The 19511-nt window shown below is 43.2% G+C and overlaps 1 protein-coding gene across 1 annotated transcript; it reads left to right on the top strand.

Annotated features, from left to right (window-relative positions):
- The first annotated feature begins 1953 nt into the window (after positions 1-1953).
- C6H10orf71 (chromosome 6 C10orf71 homolog) lies at positions 1954-19260 on the top strand. Its single transcript, XM_030951265.1, has 3 exons — positions 1954-2203; positions 12628-12798; positions 14497-19260. The coding sequence occupies exon 3, from the start codon at positions 14668-14670 to the stop codon at positions 19258-19260; it is 4593 nt and encodes a 1530-aa protein (XP_030807125.1). The 5' UTR covers positions 1954-2203; positions 12628-12798; positions 14497-14667.
- The last annotated feature ends 251 nt before the right edge of the window (positions 19261-19511 follow it).

Here is a 19511-nt window from a genome sequence, read left to right on the forward strand (position 1 = left end):
TGAAATTTCAGTCCAAATTGCTGTCTGAAAAAGTTCAGTGTGATCTGTTATTGCTTGACACTCACTGAAAGAAAGCAGCAGGAATTTCTGGTTTTTAAATTTCCTGGGAGTGAGATAACAACATCTAAGTGCCACTGGGTTGTGTTTCCTGTGTGTTATTCAGTAATTTTCCCCAGAAGAGGTTTTATTTTAATGACAGCCCATCTGATCCCAGAGTCTCATCTGAACAGTGAATTAGCAAATATTTACTACCACAGTATTTGAATAAGCTTAATGCCTATCCCAAGATTTGAGTCCTTTCAAAGCTGGAGTCTGTGAACCACATTTATCCTGATGAATAGTGTTAACCCCAGTTGCTTTCATGTGAGAGGCCTGTTTTGGATTTTCCAAGCAATCAGCCAACCTTCCTGCATTAGCATTTGCCATTTTCACAGGGATCTTTCTAGTTGTGATTCAGCTCTCAGCAGTTCACAAGTTCAGGGCTTACAGAAAGCAGGGCTATACCTGCCTCTCTTCATAGACAGCAGAGATGGGTTTATTTTTAGCACAACTATTCCAGAAATACATTCCTCCCCTCTTTAGAAATCTGTGGGGAAGACAGACACACATGCAGACAGTTTTGCCTACTTTAGTGGCAGTGGGTGCCTGAAAACTACTTTTTCCACTGTCTCTTGTAATCCCAAACATCTTTTTCAGTATGCACCAGTTCTCTCCTATGTCTCAGTCCATAGGTGCCATGACTGATGATGCCAGACCTTTGTGCATAAGTGCTGTTATAGGTGCAGAGCATGGGGAGCTGTTGGAACTCTGTAGTTCTAGGTCAGAACTCAGCACTTAGAAGTTCCCTGATGTTTGGCAAGACGAGCATTCAGTTTGGGATGAGTTAGAAATACTTGAGCACAAAAAGCCCTGAACAGGACTTCAGGAGAGTCATCTTTGCAAAATCTTTCTCCTGAAATTTAAGTTGAAAAATACACTTCCCTCAGGTCGGGAATTCAAAGCTGAAGGTTGCTTTGGAGAAGGCAGGTCATTGTCCCTCCAAGGAGGGGTAAGCCTGGGCTGCTCTTGGATCTCAGGGATAATTAGTTCATCACAAGTGTCCTAGTGCTTGGAGATTCCCAGGCTGCAGAAACTTGCTGGTGCTATAGCAGTGTAATTAGAAGGTTTTTTAATGTACAAATGACTACTGGGCTCATGTGGAGTCCCGATCTGCCATGGAAGCAGGATTTGGACTGTAATCTCAGGAGATCCTGCTCTTCATTTTGCTGTAGGCTGTGGTTCAAGTCCAACATGATGCTGAACCCCAGGAGAGTCCCATGACTCCAGTAAGGAGCTGTGTGCACTCAGCATGGCTCAGGGTGCTATCCATTGTTCAGCTCTGCAGTACAGAAATGGAGCTTGTTGACTTCATGGCATATTTTTCCCATTATCCAACATCCTATTGCAGTGCGCCAAATGAAACCCAATGCTGGCATGTGCTTGATCTTGTTTGCTTTGGAGGGACAGTGGAAGAGGTCCTTACTCCAAGAAGTCCAAGAACACTGGCTACATGTGTCCAGCCTTGATGATGAAATGAGCTATTTATGAAAAAGCCCCACAGGACAGCAATGTGTTACTCGTGTGCATATGTACGCAGTATTTTTAGTGGTGACCCCAATAAACACTTTGCCTCCCACCTGTAGGTACAAAACTGCAGTGCTCTGAGGTTTGAGTCACTGGCAGCAGCGAGCCCATGGCCCAGCATTGCTGTATGAATTAGTTATCTCTGAAGAATTACCAATGGCCAACGTGGATGTAAAAATAGCTGATGACTGTTTGTTTCATCTGTCTGTTACTCGACACCGCGTGGTTATTCCAATACGTGTGTTTGCCTCTTCCCCACCATGATCTCCGCTTGGTTTCCCCTTGCCTTATAACTATTTAAACACATTTTACTAACTTCGGATTCCTTGCTCATTTCACTTCACCTGGCTGGGCAGGTCTGCGAGGATTCAAGGCTTAGCTCCTCCACTTTTATTGTTTTTGTTTATTTTTCAGTCGTTGTTTTTATTAAAATAACCATGTTCAGAGGAAGAGTCCGACACACATAAGTAATGGGAACTGCTAATAGCAAGCAGGCTGCTCTAAAATGTGCTGGGGCTTTGACTTAAAGGAAGAAAGCACAGCCCTGCATTGTCCCTATCAGGAAGCTGGAGCATAGAAGGTAAGGGGGAAGTGTCTGGGTGGTTTTAAAACAGGGAAATTGTGGAGAATGGTGGTTTCTGAGTGTGTGAACGTGTGTACACTCAAGGATCAGTAATGGGATTGATCAGTTAGGAGAAATCAAACATCATTTAAACCTTTTTTCAGTGATTAGAGGTGGAGTGTCCTTTCATTTTGTCCAGCTTTTTTTTTCTCAGAGAAAAGCAAGATTGCCTCTGAAAGTCTGTGTATGGAAAGAGACATACACATAGATTTGTTTGCAGTGAATACTGTTTATGACATGTAATTATTTTGCAAAGAGGCATAATCTTTTTAAAAGAGCACTAAATTGATATGAAGCTTCATTTAATTTTTGTACATTGTGCTGTAAACAACTTTAAGGAAATATACATTGGTTTTACTTTCCGGGTGATTACTGCCTACAGATAAAGCTACTCTTTAAAACTTTAGTGATTTGTATATGGTTTGGAAGGCTGTTGGATGTTTCTTTTTTTGGAGCAAATAGGAATAGAATAATTTAAATATTTTATAAAAAGTAGTTACCACGCTACAGAGCCTGAAAAATTAAGATAGTTCAAATACCTATGCAGTGCTAAGAGGCCACTATAAATGACTGTGACTATGACTTGCATCCAGTTTTAATTGTTGAAAGATTTCTTAAATGGCATAGGTTTTCTTGCTCCAGTTGTTGCAGAACTTCTTAGTCTCCTATCACAAGGAATTGCATTTTATTAGTGCTGCAGAACTCAGTAGCAAAAAAGGGACAGAAATAATTAAAATTGAGCTTGAGAAGCCAAACTGCCAATGCTTTTTAAAATAGCTTGTAAACGGGCAATTTGATTAAATCTGAATAGAGAAAAGTTTTACAGCAGCAGATCAGAGTGACTGATTCACACTGGATTTGTACAGTGCCTGCTAGAGGGTTCCTCTCTAGTCCTCTGCCATTTCTGGGAGGGAGGCAGGGGAGAAGGATAAGAGAGAAGAAATAAGAAGGACAAATAAGCTTTCTGGACAGAATTAAAGTCTGTGGCTCTCTTCCTTCACTTCTTCAAAGAACTGACCACTTAAAAAACAAATGTCCTCAGTTAAATTCTTGAAGGATGAGGTCTGTGACAAACACTAAGATGTAAAACATTGCCAGTCCACTGGAGCCCAGCTCCGTTTCTCCATGCTTCCATGGTATTTATATATGCATTCTCAGCTTACTTACTCAAACAGCTGTAACATTGAGGCCACAGCTGGGTGGAGGTTTGCAGGTGCTATTGCATCCCTGCACTGCAAGCCAAAAGCACTCAGAAGTTTTGCTCTGTAGCCTCTTATTCCTACCTGCTTCTCTGAAATGCTTGTCTTACCTGTACTTGCATTACCAGAGCTGTGGGAAAAGTCCACAAAACTGCTAACCCCTCCAAGACCAGAAACAAAGTCAACTAACTCTATGAGCCATGCTGGAAGAAAATTCCACTCATTTGTATCAGTCTTTCTTTAGTCCAGCTGAGTTACACACCGGGAAAATTGCTGGCAGAGGCAAATTCTGCAAGTGGTTTTTAGCTGCAGGCCTGGCTGCAGCTGGGTTGCCAGGTCACACAGAGCTGTGGCTGCTCTGAGCAGAGGGTGAGTTCATTGCTCTTAGAGGTAACTGTGCATTGCCTGAGGTTGTGTTGCATTTTGGGATCAGCGGTCTGTGAGCCAGCTGACAGTTGTGTGGGGAGAGGACCACAGTGGGAGCTGCTGCATGTCTTCACTCAGAGGGGAACTTTACCCTGAAGATGAGGTTGTTCCTCTTCAATCAAGCCTGCATATGCATTTGGATGGATCAGTGATTATATCTGAAGTTGTATGTGTGTATATATGTATATACATGTATATATTATATATGTGTATTTGTGTGTGTATGTGTGTGTTGAGCTTGGTGTGTTATGACTCTCTTGCTTCTTGCCAGGTTTTTATGGCTTGCAAGTGTGTGCGGTGGAAGAGACTGCCACCAAGACCCCTGTCCTTTAGCAGCCTCAGAGAAATTAAGGCAGCATTGAAGCTGTAAGAGGACAACCCTCACCTAGAAGTAAGGTTTCCCTTGGGTTTCCCTGCCAAATGATCTTCTTTGGACAGGAATAGAAAGCAGATATTTAATTATAGTTCTAAGTTTCTTTAACATCCATCACCTGTGCTTGCAAATAATGATATACAAGGCAGTAGCTAGCAATGATTAATCTAAATCATCTGGTAACAGTCAGGCCCATCTTTTTATGAGCCAAGAAGGTCAAATAGGGATGCATCTTTATTTTCAGCCTCTCACATAGCCACATTCCATTAATTTCAAGGATGCTTTCCCTGTTACCTATACACTGTGTCAAAGGCTGTTTTGGGGACTGTGAGAAGGCTATGACGGTCAGGTACATGAAGGCCACCTAATTCATACTTTCCACTTCCAGTTTTTTGGAAGAGTCTCTCAAAGAAATGTATGTGTTTAACATTTGGCTACACTTTAACATGCAAAGTCAGCAAACAGCAGTCTCTGGCAATTTGCAGCTCCTGCAGATCCTCAGCCTCAGATGTAGCTCTGTTTATCAACTTTACCTGGGTCAGACATAAGCTGTCATATCTTGAGGCCAGCTTGGCTTGTCTGTCTGCTTTGTTATAGACTCATGTACAATTTTGCACTCTTCTGATGGCTTTTGTTTTGTTGAGGTGTATTTCATGTGTCCCAGTCTCTGTCCTTTGCATATTTCAAAGCACAGGGCTTCGTTGTGCAGAAATTGGGATAAGTGCCCAGGACTGCCCAGGATGCTGGTGCAGAAACAACATCATACTCAGGGGGAACTGACCCCTGCAAGCTGTGTCAGGGTTTGGGCTGGGGCAGCACTCCTTATCATGATACTGTTCACTGAGACTCTTTATTTTGACTGATCTGCTTTGAAGTAGTGATATTAGGACTTGGTCTGTCTCTCCAAAATTGAGACACCAGTCTTTCACCAGACTTGTGAATTGAATGAAGCCACAGAAATGTAGCTAGGGTTGCCACCTCTGTGGTGTGTGGGAGAATTGAGGAGAAGGGATGGGAAAGGAGAAGTAGCTGGTGACAGCACTAGGCTGACTAAGCTGGTGCTATTGTTTGTCTGCAGGCTTCTTCAGAGGGTCTAGGGAAGCCCCATGCTGACAGCATCACTGCAGCTGCTGAGGGACTGACTCTACCAGAGTCATCAGGGTCTGTCTCTTGGGGAACAAGTGTGGATTCTCCTTAAAACTCTTGATGTTTGCTTTTCTGTCTTTTGCATATATCCTTTACAGAATAATCACAAGAAACACCATAGCAAGTGCATTAACTGTGAAAAAAATGAGGGATTGGCTTGGGGACACACCATTAAATCATAACAATTAATCAGTCTCTGAATAGGGAATCTGCAGGGCAAAACCAAAGCAACTCCTGTGCACAATGCAGAAAGAGGCAGCTGGAAGGAACTGTTGTCTTGCTTGGGGTGGAATTTTACTCCTGGCTTTTGCTCCTCAAAAGGAGGAAAGTAGCATGGCCTCCAGAGATACCTGGGGCAAGGGAGAGGGGGCTCTCCCCTGCCCTCCCAGAGGTCTCCCATAGGTGTGTAGCTGTCCCATGGCCATGCTCCAAATAGCAGGCAGAAGGCAAGCCACAGCTTTTGTCCTTCAACTGGAATGCTCTGTTATAATCACAAATGGTTGAGGAGCAGTTTGTCAGTGGAGGAGAGATGTTATGTGAAAGGATGGCTGTGTGCTTGGATCATGTGCTCTGGCATGCACTGAGTTTCACCCTCCCTGCCATGCTGTGTGCTCAGGAGCACAGCTCTTCTGGCTGCATTTGAAACCTAGAGCAAGGTGTAAGTGAGAAATAGCTCTGTTCCTGCAGCCTGAACCAGAATATTTTGAAAACCAAAGTCTCCACCTTCTCCCTCACCTTTGATACCTACATCTTTTTGTCTGTGGTATTTTGGTATATTGCCTGTCTGTAAATCCTGTGGAATTCAGTGGGTGATAAAACTGCTTAGAAGTTGGAACAATTTTGAACCTAGCACGTACAAGGATTTTGAATTTTCTTCTTAATAGAAAACAGATTCAGCAAAGTCTTTGTCCAAATCTTGAAAATATCCAGAAGTTATAAAGAAAAAGAGCAGATGAAACTACCAGTAAAAGAATAATCCTTTTTTTCTGCGAGCCTGTTATTTCCTGAGACAGTATCCTGTCTGGTGGGTGTGGGTCAGACTCTCCTTGTCAAGAAGCTTAAATGGTTTAAGTGCAAACTTGACAATGCTGATGGTATCAGTGTGTTGGGGCTGATGAGCAGTGTAAGTGGGGGATGGTTTCAGGTTCCCCAGCCTGGAAAGAGAAGTGAGGCATGGCTTGTTGCTAGCTGCAGATTTCCTCGTGTAGGTCACAGAGGAGAATACACCTGTCTCCCGTTTGTGTCTAACACACTTGCTGATAGGGACTGGGACTGTCTGGTGTGCTCCTGATTACAAGGTATCCAAACCATTATATTTGTTTTCTTGACCGTATTTTATTTTATATATATCATAAAATTATAAATATATAATTATAAAATTATATATTTTTATATATTTTATATATATTTTATTTCCCTTCCCCCTTTGTCATCTTCCACCTCTAGCCATTGCAATGCTGTGATACTCCACAGCTTTCCCTCTGCTGTGGGAAAATCTCCTTTCTCTTATTCAAGAAGGGAAAACTCAGAAGCTTTCATCATGTAACACTTTCTTGAGAATGGAGAGAGATGAATACCTGTCTCATCAGCCAAAATCCTTCCAGTGCTCAGGGAGGGCACTGTACCATTGTAATGTCAGCTGTCACTGCCAGCTAGTGAGGAAGGCTTGAGTTTTAACAATCTTAGCAAGATTTAGGTATCAAGCACCTGAGACGAAGCAGAGGTCTTTGCAGTCAGTCACCTCCAAGTCTGGTTGGGTTTCACTATACAATGTAATGCCAAGCTACAGCGCCATACTCAGCTGCAAGGGGGCTGGGGTGGGCTCCCAGAGATTAAAGTACCATGAGCTATGAAGGGCAGTGGGAAGGCATATTTTTGCCTTACCTAAGAAAGGTTAAGCTCTTCTTGTGCAATTCAGAAAACATAGATTTGGTTCCCTGCCCTGCCACAAATGTCCTCTTTGATCTTGGGCAGATTAGCCAGTTGAAGGCAAAGTCTAAGGCAAATCAGCCTTAGCTGCTGACCTGTGGATTAGACACACATCCTGCTTGCAGCGGGAGAGTTTGCAAAGATAAATAGCCACGAGGTGTTCATATACCATATTGCTGGGGAGCTGTATAAATATCTTGGTGTACAGTGACTGACCTAGTTACAGACAGTGGCCTTTTCCAGGCAGACATTTAATGCCAAGAAACGCACTGTTTGGGTTCAGTTGCTGAAATGTCACTTGTCTGTGCTGACTGCAGGTCATAGGAGGAGCACCATCCCTTGTGCCTTGTGTTTCTCATAGACTCGTGCTGTTTGTCAAGTGCTGTACCTGCCCCTGGCCTGTGTCAGTCATGTGCTCTGTGCCTTTGACTTCCCCTGTCACGTCTGCATGCTCCTGGCTCTTCAAAGGCAGTGAATCAGGAGATGGAACGGATAAACAGGAGTTGCAAGAAAGCCTCAGTCCAGATACAACCCTTTCTGAGAGACATCTCCTTCTTCCAGACGTAACAGGCCTGTTGGCAGGATGGGGCATTTGGAGGACATTGGGAAAGGCAGTCCGGAGACCGGCTGGAAATAACTGCTGGGTCTTTGCCACTGAACCAGAAAGGGAAAGGTAGAGACACTTGCAGTCTCTGTTCCTCCCACTTTTCTTCATGTGAGGTCTTCATCTTCCAGTGTTTGAAGCTTTGTGGTCTGAGCTGGAAAGGTAAGCGTTTCAGCTGGGGCTGCAAGAGGTTCACCTCCTTTGAGGAAAGGACACAGCAGGATACAGAACACAGTCATTAACTAGGTACATGTCTTCCTTGTGTTCATACTTCCACCAGCCTACACTGACCTTCCTTGAACTGATGAGTCCCTGGTTCCAGCTTCCATTGGAACAAATGAAGTAGCTTCAGTAGAGCTCACTGGAAGAAAAAGACTTCAGTTCTTTTTTTCAGAAAAAAAAAAAAAAAAAGAGAAGAGGTTTGATTAAACAAATAAAATCACAATCATATTCATTTTAATGACATTTCCCCTAGAAAGATAATTCAAAATTTATGGGCTTTATAATTTGAAATATTTACTTAGGGAAATTTCAAAACAAGATCATATTCTCTGTTGCAGTACCATCAGAGTATTGTTTGACATAGAAAATAAAATGAAATATTTCAGTTAATGCTAAATAGCATATACCCTCTTTGATTTAAGAACATTAATAATATACTATTATAACTATTATAGTATATATACATATTATTTCTCACAGCCTTTTTTCACTGAAAATGGTGAAATAATCTAAAATTAAAAAAAGGTTTTTAATTCTAAATGAAATTTTGAAATTCCCAGTTTAATTTCTCTTCAGAATCTTTATTCCATGTGAAATTTCAAAAACTATCTAAATGAGAACAACCTCCCCTAATACACACACAAACATGTTTCCAAAAGTTGATATTGTCCACATGATGGCAATTCAGTTTGACAGCCAGCTCTGCTGATGCAGTCTGGAACTATACCATGCCTACCCCACCACTCTTAGGTCTGTGTATTCTAGTGAATATTGCAGAAAAGAGCAACATTACTTTAACCCAAATGTACTGCTATTTTCAGTGATGAGCAATACAGGTGAGAAAATCAGAATTGTCTAGAGGGCACAATTTGGTGGCATAACAATGTGGTATTGGTTCTAACCCCTTTCCTTTGCATGTTGGTCTGAATACCTCATGGGGGTGAGGTTTGGCTCTTCTCAGATGAATTTCACTTTACTGTGGTTACAGTTGCAGATGTAGCTTCTGGATAGTGTACAGTGCTGGCTGAGAAAATAGGTGTATTCAGTCACCAGTTCTGTTCTCTGTTATTCTACTGACGTCTGTAAAATGACTCTAGATTTATACCAGTGTAACTGAGAGCAGAAGCTGGCCCAAAGTCAAGAACAGTCTCTCCTCTTCTCTGGCCCAGAACAAGTCGTTCGAGCCATAATTGCCAGGCCAAACCCTCAAGGGGAATGGACCCATTTCCTGCACTGGTTCGGTTCAGACACTTGGTTTCTTTGCCTTGCTTTCCAGCGCAATGATCAAAGACTTGATGTTGGAATAGCTGAGGTCACCTTGTTCTATGCTAGTCATTTCTGCCAGTGTTTGGAATTTTCACCCTAAGCAGGAAAGATCCACTTCTTCATCTTCCATCTGCTGTGGTGGGTATTTGTATTTGAGTAAAGTGGTTTCCCTTTCCCCAGGCAAGAGAATTCACTTTGGTTTCCTTTTATGATTACAAAGAATTGGTGAAAGTGATCTTGTTGGATGAGGGAAACAGAGGCTTGTGCTAATAGATTTAATTTTATGTCCACCTCAATTTAGAAATTGCCTTTCTTGACAGTTCAGGGAAATGTGGCTAGAACACTGCTGCCTCTCTTGGAGGCAGCTCCCCTGCTTGTTGAGGGTGTTGTGATCCTCCCCCGGGTCCACATGTTAACTCCCTGACACCTTTTTGTTTGTTTTCCTAAATGTGCAATGAATCCATCAGTGCTGTGATCACTGACCAGCAGCAGCAGCTCCGTACTCATTCATGCGCTGATCCCTGCTGCCATGCAGGATTTTCAGCAATATCCAAGGACCTCACTGAGCCAGCCCCACTGGGGCCAGGGAGGAGCTGCCATGGCTGGGAGCGCTGCCTCAGCTTGATGACACAAAGCTGAAGGGATCTTTTTCCATCCAGAGCTCTCATCTGGTTATGAAGTCCTGTGTGTGCCATGAACAATTATGAACCTATGCAAAAAAGTCATGAATTCATTAGGGATTCTCCTATTTCCCATGGCAAGGAGCATTAACTATTCATTGTCATCATGAGCCCCTGGAAACTTAGAGAAGCAGCATGTGTGGAAGTAGAGCATGCTGCTGAATAAACATCAGCCAGTAGTCAACACAGGGCTCTGAGTTTTGAGCTGGAGCCGTGGATGGATGCCACAGAGAGAGCGCCACGTGAAGAAACCAGCTCACAAAGATTAAAAAAAAATAAATCTTTCCTTCTCATTCTCATGGGTAATGCCGTGCTGCTGACTTCAGACTGCTATGCAACTCCCAGAGGTTGCTGCCAAAATGCCACTGTGATGTCTCATGGCATAACCCTTCAGCCAAATACCAGCCCAGGGGGGTGGGGGAACCAACTGGCCCTTTATATATTGCAGCAGCAGTGATGTCATATGCTCCAGCCAAGTTTGCTGGTTTACCCAGCTCCTGTCTAGTGAAAAAAAAGGCTGACATTCAGTCTGTGCCAGGCCAGGAATAGTATCTGTAATTTAACCTCCTCATCACAACTTGCTGGGCACTTAAGAGAAACACTGAAAAAAGCCACCTATTTAAAAGAGAGAGGAGGTTGGTTTCTGGATTAAACTTGCTTGAAATATGTGTTCATGCAAATTTTTCAGTAGCTTGTATCTGATGATGCCTACCGCTAACACCTCACACATTTCTCAGCATTTCCAAGTGGTTTCAGATGCCCAACATTGCCTTCCTTTTTCTTTAACATAGACTAAATTCAGACATCCTTAAATGTTTGAGCAAGCTGAATCCTGACCTAAGCTCAAATACTGCACCTTGTTTGTTACTGGCCATATTTGTCCAAAAGGTAAAGAAATGGGACTTTACCAGGTTTTTAAACCAGTCAGGAACAGCTTCTTTGCCTAAGAAGTTGTTGTCATATTTATACAAGGAATAGCTACCTCAGTACAGTGCTGCTGTTTCCATCCAGTCCCAGGAATGGTCTGCACCTTGAACACTTGGTGGAGATGCAGCCTTTCCAGCTTGAAACATTACACTTTACAAGCACTTGTATTGTGTCCAGGCAAGACAAGGATTGTCACAAGGGTTTCAGGGACAGTGGCAGTCACTATTCTTTCCTTCATCAGTGGCGCCGAGTTGTTTTTGTAACTGTGACTCCATCTAGGAAAATAATTGCTGAGATTACATCATGATCTCCAATGCTTATAGTTACTCTACTCACTTTTCAGCAAAAGTTCTCAGTTTACAAGGGACAATATATTTCTGCAGACCTCCGTCCATGAGATCTGAAAGCCAAGATTCCTGCTAGTTCAGGCTCCACCACCACTAAGCACTGATAAACATTGTGCTACTGGAAAGTAGTCAGCAGCCCCGTTAATGAGTGAGACAGAACTTAATCACCATCTCCCATGTCTGTGTTGGCTTTGCACTGTTAAGAGTACCACAGAAGCAGTAAAACTGTAATTTAACCTCTGAGTAAAGAGAGAACTGACTGTGCATCTCTGGAGTGAGGATACCCTTTTACATCTGGCTGTAACAAGACGTAGCACTGTTTGTTGTTTGCTTGCTTTTCCTTTAGTTTAACTTGTTTTTTACTCACACATCTTAGACAACAAAAAGCTGTGATTGGTACAAGCTTATCCCTAAACACACAACTGCCATTCCTCAGGTGAGGTGCAGGACACAATCACAATGGGTGATTGCCACTTTTGCCCATAGATTTGGAATATCACGAGCTGACTCAGAAGGTTCCTTTGAGAAGACTGTGCTATCTGCACTACCTCAGGGCCAGACAGTTCTCCTTGTAGGAAATTTATATATTCTTGCAAAGATTAGGCAAACTGGCCTGAACCTTGGGGGTTTCCACAGAAGAATGGCAGCAGTTCATGTTCACCATGGCTGAGCTTTCCTTTAGCATGTGCAGCCTCTGGGTCATGCATGGAAGTAAAAAGATGTTTTGTTTATTGCCTCTTACCATGCCAGCTGTCCACCTTTCATCTCCTTTACCACAGGGACAGTGAAAACCAAGGACTTTCAAACCTCAGCTGCTTCAGTTCCAAGTTGACCAGATTGACATCTGTATTTGTTGACAGTAGCAATCCATATACAGGTGGAGTGGAGGCATATATTTTCCTCTCAGTCCCTTTGAAAGGGTGGCACAGCAGGGAAGAATTCTTCTTTTTAGCCTGGAGTCATCACCCTGCCTTTGCAAAGGGCAAAATGCCAGGAAAACATTGCTCACTCAGCTGCCAGTCCCTGCTGGGGCTACCAGGGTGTGCTGGAGATTGTGACAGTTGTTTGCTGGGAACCTGACTGTGCTCCACAAGCTATCAAACCCAACAGGTATTTGGCTATTGTCACTCTGGGAGGGACAACTGTCTCTTTTTGTAAGAAATCCTGTAAATCTGCCCTAAAATGGTTGTAAAATGGGAGTGAACAAATGAACAAAACTATCCTCAGATCATGCAAAAAAATATCTTTGTTTTCGAATTGCAGAGTTCACTTAGGATCAAAAAAAAATGCTGAAGGCCAGAGACATCCTGGGACACTACTTCTGTGGAATCTACATCACTGGACTATTTCTACCTCCTCACTAAAGATCAGAAAAGAAGCCAAATACAAGTATGAGAGTGAGTTCTAAAAACAAGAAGCAAAATTATAAGGCAGGTATGTACTTGTATTTCTCATTTATATAACAGTTAAGAATCAAAACCAGGAGCAGGATGACCTTTCGTCTTGTCTTTTTTCTTGCTGCATTATACACAAGGATGTATGTCTGTGAAGGGAGTGAAGCTCATGTTTGAAAAATCTTTGTACAAAGTAAGATGGAGAAGCTCTGTTAGGCTCACTTTATTTGTGGTGTAAATCTATTGTAGTTATGCATAAGTCATTGGAATTGCATGGCTGGAAGGATAGGCTCTAAATTCACTATGATACTTGGAGTCTAAAAATAGGTTGGCTGAGATTCTTTTATTTAGAAAAGGAAGGTGAGGAGTGTTTTCATTTGAGGAAACAACTGAGCCAGAATAATTTAGCTAATTAAACTCAGTTTCTCTTACCTTTCATACTTTGACCAGCACTGGTTCATCACAGAGAAAAACCGGTCCTTTCCAAGAGTTTCACTGAGGTGGACCAAGCTGGAATCAGGGATTTGGACACCTGGAGAGGCTGGAATCTAGATCTGAATTTCATTGCTCAGTTCTACAAGCTGAATCAGTGGATTCAAGCTTGAGATGTAGAAGTCTTCTACTGTAGATGTGAACTGTGGTGTTTCAGTTCATCACAAGTTCATAATGCCATTGTAAGGAGGAAATGGAGATACAGACCAGACTTTCGTTAAAGTTTTAACCAGTTCTGAAGTATGCTTTTAAACTGAGTCTCCCTGCAGTTAGTCAAAACTCTGCTCAAGTCCTCGGATGTGAGAATAAACCTCTAAAGAATTTACAGAGAAACTGTGAGAAGTTTTAGTGTAGAGATTTCAAGTACAGCCAAAGGGTCTATGTTGTTTTTGCTTATTCAATGAAAAGATTCCCCCATCCTATGTTTGAACAGGAGATACACAAAAACCTCAGTACTGTGGGCCCTGACTGTGTGTCATAATCAGTCTGTGGTATCTTATAATTGTGTTGAATGGGTTGCCTTTAGCTCTCAGCAGTGCTGGAACTGAAATCAAATGTTTCCTGTGCTACTGTAGTGGGTCTGCCACAGTCCCCAGGGCACTCCTGCCTTCTGCTGGCTAAGCTGATGTTAGCAGCCTCTGCAGTCCAGCAGACCAACACAACCCCACTGTATCCTGCTGTGGGTGCCTAAATTGTATCCCAGCACTCTTTGTCTGGAACATGCACAGTAATCCTTTTTACCTGTAGTGACACTGTTTTCTCAAACAAGGGTTGTGTTCATGGCAATTATCATGACAAAGCTGTGACAAATAAGTTTTATCAACTTTTCTTTCATTTTGGACCTAGCATGCAATGATGTACTCAGTGACAACTGTTTTTAAGCAATTTTTGTTGCTAATTCTTCCTGGCCAAAAGTGGCTAATCTCCTTTTCTAAATGGATGCACAGCACTTGGAAGTGTTTATGGTTGGTAATGGAAGGGGAAGTACTTGAAATTTGTTTCTTATACCTTGTTTAAGAGCTCAAAAAAATATAAAATGAAAATACTTTTTTTAATGGATCTTTGCAGAAATTAAACTATCTACCATGAGCAACTTGAATTGATCAAAATAACAGTGATTTTTTTATGTTGTTCATTGTGTTGCTAACATCACAAAATTAGTCAGTGACTGATATATCTGGAAAATGCTCTCTGTCTAATAGTGTTAATATAGAAAAATGGTAATTTGTAATTTTTGGCTTTACAGAGAAGAAAGTTTCCTTCAGCTGCTCTGTGAGTCAATGTGCAGCAGCCCCATCTGGAAGAATGTCTTTGTCCTTGTGAATTGCAAACAGCTGGGTCTGCCTCACAGAGTCACCTGCCTATTCAACATCTGAAATTAATCCTTTGGATACTTCACCCATGACTCTCATGAACAATGCAGGGAAATAAGAAACATACAGAAGGACACAGTGATTCCTCAAGTATTGGGAGTCTCCTGGATGACACAGACAGAGAAGTGAGCAGCCTCACAGCTCGGGCTTTCAAAAGTTTGTGTGTAGCAGAACTTGAAGACCCTTACAATGAACCAGAACTTTCCATTTCACCTGACTTTGCCCTCCAGTTGTCTGCTAAAATTCACTCAGGGACATTAAACCATGACATCCAGAAAAGCAATGTCTGTGACAAGCTAACAGCAAGAAACAATGAGCATACAATATGGGCTTCTACATTCCAGCAGTTACCTAAGTGTGCTTTGGAGGAGAAGAGGATTGCTAAAAACAACACCTTTGCCATGGAAAGGAAATTGAGCTTGCCAGTCCCTGGTTCAAGGAACAATAAGCATGTTTCAAAAGTGTCCTCATTGATTAAGACATTTGACAAGACTGCAGACCAAGGGTCAGGAAGTTCTCTGATAACAAATAAGCAGCCCATTAAGAATAGCTTTCAAAAATACAAAATAAATCAGGGCAATGATACTGCTTCTTGGGGTGATAGAGACATTTTAAGCATCCACAAGGAACTTTCTGAATTTTCTGAGGCTAGTCAAGGTAGCCACTGCCTCAGCGACAAACATGAGCCACAGAGAAGACCTAATAAAATAGACCTGAGTTATGGGGACTCTGATGGTTATTATCCTGTGCTGATTGAGATGTCAAAAGTAGCCAAGTCAAATTTTTCCCATTCTTCTAAGAAGGCTTTAAAAAACAGAAACTTGAAAGTTAGTGAGCCAGCAAAAAAAGGTAGTTTTCTTCACAGTGAGAATAGTGCTTTTGAATCATGGAATGTTCATCATAAAAAAATGACAGAAAAGGAGGACATAAAAATGGAAAAGGAAGGTCTTGCATACCTGGAAGAATCACCATTTGTTAAAGGATCACACACAGGTGAACATAAATTGTCACCTGCCACGGCCACTGTTGCTAAGAAGAAAGAGAAAGATTTTCAGAGGAAGCCAACTCTAAAAGAAGCTTCTTTCTCTCTCCGAGTTGTACCTCAGGGTCCCCACCCTTTAGAAACCAAATTCCCTGTTGTTTTCCCTCCCACCCCTCCCCCTAGGAACCATGTACCCCAGAGTCCCCCTCGGCCACCCCCTGCCCCACCAGCCCCTCCTCTCCCACCCCCCTGCCATCCCCCAGCACCCTCTAGCCCTGAAGCCCCTCCTGTGCCACCACCCCCAGTGCCAGCTCGACTGTCCCCCACTGCCTTGTCCCAAGCCTCTGTGTCACCCCAGTCTGTGTCCTACAGCATGGTTTCACCCTCACTCAGGTTTGAGACACCCAGTCCTCCTCCACCGAAACCCCAGGCCAGCTCGGCTGAGGAGGAATCCCAGAGCCCCCAGCTGGGCAATGCCTGCCCGCCCTGGAGGAGACAGAGGGCTGCAGAAAGGGCAGCAGGGAAGAGACAGGCTGCAAAGGAGAAGGTCACAGACAGCCACAGGACCTCATTGTCTGAAAAGGCGACTGGTGCTGACCCTGGTCTAGGTGTCACTCCTCTGGCTAAGCAGGCAAACTCCCCTGGATCCATCAGCCCCTCTTTCAACATCAGCGAACTCCTAACACCTGTCATACCACCAAAACAGGAGGGGGACACTGCTGAAAGGGAGCTGATCCCACTGACACCTCCTCCCACAGAGAGCACAGCCTCAAGAGACCCTGAGGAGGGCACCTTGGATGATTACAGGTCCTGGGATAGTTGCAGGTTGACAGCATCGAGTCTGTTATTTAACTTAAAGGATGTGCGCAAACGTGTTAAAAGCATTTATACCCCTTCTCCCCTGTTAAGGGCCTTGGAGGAGAAAAATAAAACCAGGGAAAATATGCAGGAGAGTACAAAAATGTATGCCTCGTTCTCAACTTCACACGACAAAAGTGAGAAAAATATTACAGAGAAAGATGAATTGAGTGATATAGCTTATGTATTGTCTAGCAGTGTTCATGAGAATGATAATAAAACCGATTTAACTGGACACTTCACAGGCAATTCTCTGACTTTGAGTTCACCCCAGACAACAGAAGACCTTCCATTTTACCAAACTGGAGACAGCATGAAGCAAGACAATTCAAAACACCAGGATCTGGTTAAAAACACAGAGGTTAATGAAAATTTCCCCTCGTTCAGACATGAATCAAATGAACTTGACTTAGGAAAACATCAGCAGTATACAGCACAGAGACCATTCAGTAGAGACAATGTAGGTACAAAAGCTGGGCAGCCCATGCAAAATCACAATGTGCAGGGTGAGGAAAATGAAAGACAAGCTGCTATTCAGAATGAAAATTTTGCCTTCAAAACACTCCTAAACCAACTCTCACCAGAAGAAGATGAGCCTTACAGCGGCGCCCAAACCACCATTGTGGTACCTGGCCATGAAGCACGAGGCAAAAGAAGCACTAGTTCCTCGGAGCAATCCTTCGTCTCCACAGTGGAACAGCCACTTCAGGAAGAGCCATTTCTGCCTGTGTCCCTGATGGAGCAGACGTGCCTCCAAGAAAGCCAGAGGACTGACAGTGAAATGGGTTCAGGAAGTAAGAAAAGACACAAGGAGAGAGGGAAAGAGGTTGGGGAAGATGAATTGCAATATTGCGCTTGTATCAGCCCTGGAACTGGTGCAGCAGAGAAGAGGGAGGGAAGTGTTACTGGGAATGAACAGAGGAGCTTGATGAAAGAGAAGCTAGGGAGAGAGAAAAGGGAAGAGGCCAACAGCACAAATTCTGCATCTGACAGTATGAGAGACACGTCCATCTCCAGGTCTGAGGAACCACAAACACCATCATCTTCAAGCTCAACCAAACCCAGTCTGTTTATGATTAAAGATAACACATTCAGGTCGCCTCAGGTGATAAGGGCTGTCAAGCTGCCCCTACTCCGGTCATTCTCCCTGGATGACTCAGTGAGCAGCAGTTATAGGGAAATGGAACGTAAGTTTATGTCCCCAGCAGTGTACAACAAGAGGCACAGAAATATGTTACATGCCCAGGAGGTTGGCTGGTGGGCATCGAGACACGGAGGGCAGCAGAACGTGAGAGATGGAGCAACTGACAGAGAAAAAGAAGCCAGTGAGTCTGGATCTACTTCAGTAACAGTGGATCCCAGTCTTCTGGAAAATACAGAGGGCTTTTCATTTGGAAAACTGACGGAAGAAGATGAAAAGATTTATGTGTTGTTAAATAAATTTGGGAAAATGGATGAAGAAAGTGTCTGTAGAAGTGAAAAGAAGCTTACAAAGGCAAGACACAGCTTAGAACAGCCAATTAGAGGTGTGGAAAATGACCAAGAACAAAACAACCCCAGCTATGCTGCAGAAAGAAAGACAAATTACTTTAAGAACCATCATTTATCTAACCGCAAAGGGGGGTCTTGCACCAAAAAAATAATCACTAGGCAGACAATTTCCCCTGTGACTGGCTCCATATTAGAGGACCACACATGTTCTTCTGTATCCAATGACACTTTAGAGGATATCCTGCATACAGAAGGTGCACCTTTGTTAGACAATCTTTCATGCCCTGCTGTTAGAAGCTCCAGGTCAGGAAACATGATGCACTCTCTTGCTGCCAGTTCATTTTCAGATAAACCAACTACTTCTGGCCTTAGAGAGACAGGAGATGTTACAAATCCTGCCTTGTTGAACATGGCACTAGAGAGGCAAGCTTATATGCCTGCAGAAGAGATAATCAATTCTGCACAGAGGAACCTACTTTTGGATGTCACAGGGGAAGATGGGAGACTGGAGCCCAGGGGACTTGGTGGGAGACCAGCAGGCAAGCCACCCACTGTGCCACCAAAAACAGAAAAGGCTCTGCGTCGGGCTAAAAAGCTGGCAAACAAGAGGAAAAAGGTGCAAGAGCAGCAGAAAAACCATCAGACTGAACATGTAGATGCTGTAGGGAGAAAGCCTACTCATTCTGGAGAGACAGCAGTATCTGCTTCACCCTTAGTATATTCTCCCCTTCATCCTCTCCTTCACTCAACTTTTACTCCCACAGAAACCACTTCTGGGAAATCTAGACTTGCACCAGCAGCAAGCTCTTCACCCTCTACAACCCAGAGGAAACTCCTCCAGGACCCTGACTCTGGTCAATACTACGTAGTTGATTTACCAGCTGAAGTTAATGTAAAGACATTTTATGACCCAGAAACAGGCAAATATGTTCAAGTCTCAGTCCCTTCCTTGGAACAGAATTTACACCAGTCCACCTCTTTAGAAACGAAGAATTCTCCCTATGCCTCCTACCCTAGAGTGCTGCCTTTACCAGCCTCATCAGTAGCTGTGCTGAAATCACCTTCTCAACTCTCTGAACCTGCCTGGTCAGTGCCTGCTGCACCAGAACCAGCTGAACTACCTGAAGATGGCCAGCAGGACTACAGATACTGTGAGTCTGTGGATACTGAACCAGCCTCCTACTCCTACCATCAAGATGCTGGAGAAACTCAAGTTCACTTAGGCAAGGATGTGAGCCCAACCCAAAATACTAGCATTGTCACCCTCACCAATTTAGATGATTTTGCTGCTGAAGGAGTATCTTGAAAACTGAAGTAACAAAACATGCCAGCTAGTGTTTTTAAGAACTGTTTGGACAGACACATGCACACAAAAGCACATGCAGATTTGATATTTGTACAACACTTTGTCTGAATCTCATTGTGGTTTGGGTGGGAAAGGAAAAGAAAACTGTTCATGTTGAAAGATGCAAGGTAATGACCACTCTGAAGAAAAGAGAAATTGAGTAAGCACCAAATTATCAGTGAGATGAAGGGGCAATGCCAGCTAGACAAATA

This window comes from Camarhynchus parvulus, chromosome 6 (assembly GCF_901933205.1).
Source record: "Camarhynchus parvulus chromosome 6, STF_HiC, whole genome shotgun sequence".
Classification (NCBI taxonomy): Eukaryota; Metazoa; Chordata; class Aves; order Passeriformes; family Thraupidae; genus Camarhynchus; species Camarhynchus parvulus.

Bases quoted from the DNA above. Each gene is read 5' to 3' on its own strand.
- C6H10orf71 (XM_030951265.1), top strand. From the start codon at position 14,668: ATGCAGGGAAATAAGAAACATACAGAAGGACACAGTGATTCCTCAAGT.